Consider the following 8,050-nt stretch of genomic DNA (forward strand, 5'->3'; position numbering starts at 1 on the left):
TTTTAATTTTACTAATTTTGTCAGTTTAGAAACTTAGATACCTCAAAGAGTCTCTTGAAGTAGTGGAGAGTAACAGCAGAGTTGAGGAGCGTGGATCTAAGACCCTCATTAGGGTATAACCAAAACGAAGCAGCACCCGCAAGAAACCCAGGTCCGTACAACAAAACCATTCCTACTCTGCTCGAAAGCTTTATGTTCTTATTCTTCTGCTTCTCCGTCGCTGCATTCCAGAACTTGGAGTAGTTCAAGTGCTTCCCTATCATCTCCGATACTCCACAGTACGTTAATACCAAGAAGCTGCCCACCATAACGGCTGAAACCACTGCAGACGCTGGCGGCGGGAAAACCAACTTCAACAGCACAGAAGACATCACCGTAGCCATGCTGCTTAATCAATAACTAAGGTTTTATTTAACTTCCTTTTCTAACTCTAATACTTGCATTGCATTATTGCTATGCTGCTTATTATATATTCTTCTTTGGACCGACGGCTATAGGAATTGAAACACGTGATGTCGGAGCTGTGGGGGCGGAGGATCTTATCTTGAAGATATTGGATCAATTATTCATTAATTAAAAATTGATCAATGATTAGCTACGGAGAAAAAGAGTATTTTTTTTCTAAATAAATAAATTAAATATTTTATTTACAAATATAAGTATAAACAAGATATGAACAACTTTTTTTGTTTACAATTTTATTTTGTTTATACTATAAACGTGATAAATAAATAAGACGTTTATAAAAGTAAGTTATTTATAGCGTGATTATTATCATTTGTAAACCACTTTTTACTTTCTTTCTCCTTTTTCTAGACATTTCTGTTGATATATTGAGGTATGCAAGCATTATGATGCGGCATATATATGAGACAATGATATTAACTAACTGAATGTAACATGGCATATCATTAGGGTAATTGACTTTTAGGTTAGTGTTGTTATTTTTCTGTTTCAGTTAAATAAATATATAATTATAGTTAAGGTACTTTTTTTATATTTAGTAAATGTATGAAATGTGAAATAATTATTTTTTATTATTTTTATTTTTTTATTTAAAAATAAATTTTTTAATAATTGAAATAGATTTGTTATTGAAATGTTTTATTTTTTAACAAAGACCTTGTCTATTGCTTTCTAGGCGAGTGAATCATATTCTTACACCACCGGACGCCATTCTCCTTTACTTGAGGGTGGTTGGGTTTGGCGACCTAGTATGGCTCAAGGAATTTATGTTTGACAACTCCCTAATTACTGTATTTGTAGAGCGTTGGTGTCCGGAGACCCACACATTCCACCAGTCTTGGGGTGAGTGCACCATCATCCTGCAGGATATTGCGTACCACCTTGAGTTATGCACTCACAGAGAGCCAATGGGTGGATGCTTGCGTGATTTTCAAACATGCTACTAACACCCGACCTGGGAGTGAGTACAGGAGCTCCTTGGTGCCAGGCCTCCTCATGCTCAACAGCAGGGACGCAGAAGAAAAAGTCATTTTCCATCAACCTGACGTGACTTATGGATCAAGTATAGCATATGCCAGCCACTACAGATTTAGTCACTCTCTGACAGTACACAAGGTGTTACATCCTACTGCTAATCAGGGGTTACCTGATGACAGACAAATCAAACAATTAGATCCATAGCATGTGTCTGCCCTTATTAAAGGACTTTGAGAGGTGTCATTGTCTGTCTTGGAGATTTGCTATGTTTGCATAGACGTACCACTCCTTATGCTCTGCAGCACATCGATATACCACCAACATCGCTGGAGGCACTCTGCTACTTGTCTCATGGATTTACCATAGATTTTCTCAGTAGTTTCTACCAGAGAGACAAATTCTGATGTTTGCTCTGGCCGTGAGGTAACTATTTTCATATACGGTTATTGTCCTTTTTATGTATGTAATTCAATAATTTCTTTCATAAATTGAGACATTGTTATTGTTGCATATGTCTACAGGTTGATAGGTATGGTCCCTAGTTTGACCAGCGAGTCTTTCGTTGGCGTTTTTTGTTGGATCGGTTATAATTGCATGAGGTACGTAAAAGTGTTTTAGTCAGTTATCTCTAAACGATTAGTTCTCCTATGTAATAAACTGAATCTGAGGATTATATTACACTTTGTTTTGTGATTCCTATGGACGCCGTATAATGATCCAACCCTACAGGCCATCAATCTAGACTGGTTGAGAGAGGAGACCTCTGATGCACGGATATTGATATGGACACGGGACACGGGGCACGACATAAGACACGCGGATACGCGAATTTAAAATGCTTAATTATTAAAAATATTTTTTTTGTTTTAATAATAATTAATAATATATACTATTTTTAAACTAATCTAAAAAATACATATTAAGAATAAAATTGGACACGCTGACACGTAATGGTATTTGGGTTTGTCCAAATGTGTTCGAAGAAGATTTTTTATTTTTTTATTAAGATACAGTTGGACATAGAAGACACGTTTCGGATGAGTGTCGATGAATGTCGTGTCCAAAATGTGTTCGACACGCAGACACGACAAATCAAGAAAGTGTCTGTGCTTTTGTAGGAGGAGACAGAGTGGGGGACATAAACTGCTAGCAACCTATATCCAACTCTTCCAACCTCTTTTCTCCCGTTAGCATCGAGGTTCGTTAATATTAGATTCTTTATTCAGCAAAGAATTTACTCTCCAGATGCGTAACAGAATAGGATTATCACACTCAAATATAATCTCAGTATCACTGTTTCTCATATGATAATTAAGATACACACTTACAACAACATATCCATTACCACTAGACATTTTTACTTAATTTTTTGAAGAAAAATGGAGAAGAAGTGAAATGTTTGTGGAGAATACAAATGGTTGCAGATCTTTTTATAGATGCTCAAAATTTGTCATACTTTATCTCATTTACAATGTAAACATCATAATTTTTTTAATATCTCATTTACAGTGAAAACGAAATAAGATTGTTTATATCTCGTTTACATTATAAACAAGGTACGTGTTGATCGTTTTCTCCCACGTATCACGTGTACAAACATGATACTGCAACAACAAATGTGTCCTCTCTGTAAAAAGATACGGATAATCTTATTTCGTTTACACTGTAAATCAGATAAGTAATGCAATACAAATCGGTAAAAACGTTACAAATTACCTATATCTGTAAATAGAATATTTAATTTATTTATTTAAAAAAATCCTTTTTTACTATGTATATTTAATTTATTAAAAAAATGTATGTATTATTTTTAAAATTTAAATAAAAACTTTTTAATTATAATATACAAAAAATTATTTTATATATATTTAATAGCTAAAAAATCAATTAACACACCATTTTGTATAATATATTTGACTCATAAATCTTACTAGAATACATTAAAAAACTGACTATAAAATCAATTATCCCAATATAATATATAATTAGTTTGATAACTAAGTTTTAGTATCCACTTCTATGTTTTCGCCTAAAAATAAAATAAACTATTAGTTAATGATTAAAGTTTACTGATAAATAAATATCTAACTAGAATTTGTTAAAAGACTAATTTCTAATATTATTCATCTGATCTTCTAATATATATCCCAACTCAAAAGAATGAAAAGATAATTAAATCATAATGGAGGAATTTGATCTTATATTACTTTATTATTACTTTTTTTGAGAGGAATATATTATTTTTTTTATATTGTTCCACGCTTAAAGCATGCCTTCCATTTACCTTATTTATTTTTATTCTACTAAACATATCAATCATTCATTATTTTGTTAGAGTCTCGGGCCCTTAAAATAAAGGGTAATACTACTATGCTGAATGGGAAATTTTTCCTCATGTACTAAGAGGCGTGGCACTAGAGGAAAGGTGAGGCCTGTTAGCACTGCTCCCATACTTGCATACATGTTCTGTGTTAAAGTAGAGTGTATAAAATATGTCGAACATCATAAATATTAATTACATTTGATTAATTACTTTTAATGATGATAATTTATATGTTGGCCTTTATATTTTTAAAAAACGTTGGTAATTTTGAATTTTTTTGGTGAATATTATCCAACAAATAGGAATTGGTCCATGAAATAATAAATTAAAACAACAACAATAATAATAATAACAATAATATTGAAGCGATAATACATCACCATTAATAATTACTAGTGTTATTTTTACTGTGTTTTTTTTATTTTTGAGTTTATATTTTTTATGAAATTAGATGAAAACTTATTGGACAATTAAATTTTTTGCGTGATGAAAATTTTTGGTTTTGTTAAATTAGATGAAACCTATTTTAAAAAAATTATATGTAGTTAAAAAGGATTTTGATGTGTGTTGTGGTGAGGGCAGGTAACGGTCCATGCTATTTGTAAAGTGAAGAGAAAAATGATGGAGGAGAAGTGTTTGAAGAAATTACTGAATGAATTAAAATAGAAAGTAAGATATATTGCAATATTTTGGATTTTCTATAATTGAAATAAAAGGAAAAGAAGAAATAATTCACAATAGTAATAACAATTGTTGTGGTGCAAAGCACGGAAGTCACATGAAAGCAAGTGGCACATGGAGAACAAAGGGAAGTAGAATTAGAAAGAATAAGAAAGAGAGATAAAGACCTAGAAAGGAAAAAAAAAAATGCTTACACTCTCTTTCTTCTATAAGATGTAATCCTTTAGTTTTGTAGGTATTTTTTTGCTCCTTTCATTTTTTCTGGTTGTCACAATTTCAGGGGCATTAGTTACGTGTTCACTTTCTTTAACAGCGTTATTTTCAGCCTCATTATCATAATTTTCTAATTGTACCCGTATTTGACCCATTTGTACATTATTATCCTCCCCATAAGAATCGACTTTGTTCGCAAGGTTGAAAGTTGGAAAGACATTCTTGATATATGAAGCATCCTCCCAAGTAGCTTCTGAACTATGAGTATTTTGCCATTAGATCAAGAGTTGAGGAATAGATTCCTGACCCTTTATTATAGTGCGTTTTGCCAATACCTCCTGAGGATGTAAAATTGGACAAGCTTCAAAAGCTTCCTTAGAAAATCAGATATCGACAGTTTAAATTATCATGAAACTTCTTGAGGACCAAAACATGCAAAACAGGATGAATCCGCGAATGCTCAGGTAAGTCCAGGTTATAGGCAACGTGTCCCACCTTTTTAAGCACCGTAAAGGGACAAAAAAATCGGAGGCTTAATTTCTGGTTCTTCCTCAATCCAGCTGAGTGTTGTCGATATGGTTGCAGCTTAACCAATACTTTCTCTCTGGGCTCGAAATTAACATTTTGACATCTTTTATCTACCCGAGACTTCATGTAAGCATGTAATTTCTGCAACGAAGTCTTAAGTTTATCCAAAAGTGAGTATCTTTCAAACAATAATTGCTGCAACTGTGGAGGATCAATAGGTGAGCGTTCATACCGAGCAACTCCCGGTAGGTCACGACCATACAATGCCTTAAAAGGTGACATGTCAATGCTCCTATGATGATTGGTGTTATACCAAAACTCAGCTCATGGCAAGTGTTTGCTCCAGGTTTTAGGATGATCAAAAGAGAAACAACGGAGATACATTTTCACACATCTATTCACCACTTCACTTTAGCCATCTGTGGCAGGATGATAAGCTAAACTCATGGCCAGAACAGTACCTTGCAACTTGAATAGCTGTTGCCAAAAGGCACTAATGAATACTTTGTCTCGATCTGAAACAATAGACTTAGGCATACCATACAATTTAACAATATTAGCAACAAAGCAATCAGCCACACTTTTACTAGAGAAATCAGCCTTTAACGTCATAAAATGAGCATATTTTGTCAAACGATCAACTACAACTAATATCATAGTAAAGCCATTGGAAGGTGGAAGGCATGTGATAAAATTCATTGAGATATCCTCTCAAATCTGTTGTGGTATTGGCAGGGGTTGCAATAGCCCACCCGGAAGAGTATTTTCGCTCTTTGCTTGTTGACAAATCATGCAATGTCGCACAAAGTCCTTAATATCTTTATGCATGTGGGGCCAATAAAATTGAGAAGTGATGCGACTTGTTGTCTTAGCAATTTCAGAGTGACCACCTGTTGGTGAGTTATGGAACTCGTGTAAAATTCGAGGAACCAAAGGGGTAGGAATATATAATCGTTCTTTCCAAAACAGCAGTCCATTTCTTACAACAATTGGATCTTGTTTGTGTGGCTGTGTCGCATATTTCTGCATCAACTCAGTGGTTGTTGCATCCTCATAAAGTGCTTTGCGGAGATCATTTAGCCAAGTATGAACCGGTTCTGACCATGCCATGTTGAATGACTGAGAAAGAGAATCAGCAGTGACATTTTCACACCCTGGTTTATACTGAATTGTGAAGTCATACCCCAAAAATTTTGGAAGCCATGCTTGCTGCTCAGGGGTTTGCAGTGTTTGCTCCATTAACTCTTTTAGACTACATTGATCCGTTTTGATAGTGAAACGGTGGCCCACTAGGTAATGTCGAAATTTGGATAATGCCTCTGTAATCGCATGCAACTCTCTAATATATGCAGATTGTTTTTGTATTCGAGAGGACAATTTTTTTTGAAAAATAGGCAATGGGATGACCATCTTGAGTTAAAACAGCACCAATTGCAGTGCCTGATGCATCAGTTTTCAAACAAAAGGGCTTTTGAAAATCTGGCAAGGCTAGTACAAGAGCAGTGCTAAGAGCATGTTACAACTGTTTAAATGCAGACTCAGCAACGTGTGACCAAAGAAATTTGTCCTTCTTTATTAATTCGGTAAGTGGAGCTGCAATTATAGCATACGACTTGATAAACCGGTAGTAATATCCAGTAAGCCCAAGAAAACCCCTCAATTGTTTCAAGTTCGTCGGAATTGGCCAAGAAAGAACAACTTTTACCTTGGAACTATCCATAGCAACACCAACTACATTAATTGTGTGGTCTAAGTAATCAACTTGTCTTTCACTAAAGGAACATTTGAAATACTTAGGAAATTATTTTTCCTTAAGAAAAATTTACAATACAGTCTCCAAATGAATGAATTGAAGAAATTATTGAATAAATTAAAATAGAAAATAAGAGATATTACAATGTTTTGGGTTTTCTATAATTGAAATAAAAGGAAAAGAAGAAACAATTCACAATGATAATAACAATTGTTGTGGTAGAAGCTTAATGATAATCCACGGAAGTCACGTAGAAGCAAGTGGCACCTGGAGAACAAAAGGGAAGAAGAATCAGAAAGAATAAGAAAGAGAGATAGAAACCTAGAAAGGAGAAGAAGAAAAACTTACACTCTCTCCTTTCTATAAGATGTAATCCTTTAGTTTTGTAGGTATTTTTTTGCTCTTTTTGCTCTTTTTTGTTGTCACAATTTCAGGGATATTAGTCACGTGTTCACAGGAGCGGAGCTAGATGAAAGATTAGAAGGGGACCAAAAATATTTATATAATAAAATAAGACTAAAATAAAATTTTAAGAGAGGGCTAAACTGAAATTTATATATAATTTACATGTAAAAAATTAAAATTAAGAGAGCCATTGCCCCCTTTGCTACAATGTAGCTCCACTCCTGCGTGTTCACTTTTTTAATAGCGTTATTTTCATCCTCATTATTATAATCTTCTAATTTGACCTATTTGCAAAGAAAACAATAATAAAAAAAATATATCTAAGATTTGTTGGATTTTCAACTGTCAGAATAAACCAAACGTGAGGAGGAGAGAATCTTCGGTTCTTACTCATTGTTCACTACTTCACTTGTAAGATAATAATATTTGTTTTAATTATTAAAAAAATAAAAAATATATGAAAATTTAAGAAATATAATTTCAATTTCAAACGATTTTTTTCGTTTAATTAGTTATATTCCAAAAAATATTAAATAATAAAGATCTCTTTAAAAAAATTATATTTAACAAAGCCAAAATTTTTCAGCAAAAAATTTAATTGTTTAATAGATTTTCATCTAATTTCATAAAAAGAAAAACACAAACTCAAAAATAAAAAGAAACGCAGTGAAGATAGCACTCGTCATTAGTTTTGAAAAATTTTT

The 8,050-nt window shown here is 33.1% G+C and overlaps 1 protein-coding gene and 1 long non-coding RNA gene across 2 annotated transcripts in view; one reads left to right on the top strand and one right to left on the bottom strand.

Annotated features, from left to right (window-relative positions):
• LOC107618012 (3-oxo-5-alpha-steroid 4-dehydrogenase 2) overlaps positions 1–465 on the bottom strand; it is a 10,592-nt gene extending 10,127 nt beyond the window's left edge. Inside the window, exon 1 of the mRNA XM_016319926.2 lies at positions 42–465. Within this exon, the coding sequence (XP_016175412.1) occupies positions 42–383 (342 nt within the window). The 5' untranslated portion in view covers positions 384–465. The remainder of the gene's footprint in view (positions 1–41) is intronic.
• LOC107617132 lies at positions 1,145–2,153 on the top strand. Its single transcript, XR_001614818.2, has 2 exons — positions 1,145–1,866; positions 1,965–2,153. It is a non-coding gene; the product is annotated as an uncharacterized LOC107617132 (long non-coding RNA).

This window comes from Arachis ipaensis, chromosome B09 (assembly GCF_000816755.2).
Source record: "Arachis ipaensis cultivar K30076 chromosome B09, Araip1.1, whole genome shotgun sequence".
NCBI classification, from domain to species: domain Eukaryota; kingdom Viridiplantae; phylum Streptophyta; class Magnoliopsida; order Fabales; family Fabaceae; genus Arachis; species Arachis ipaensis.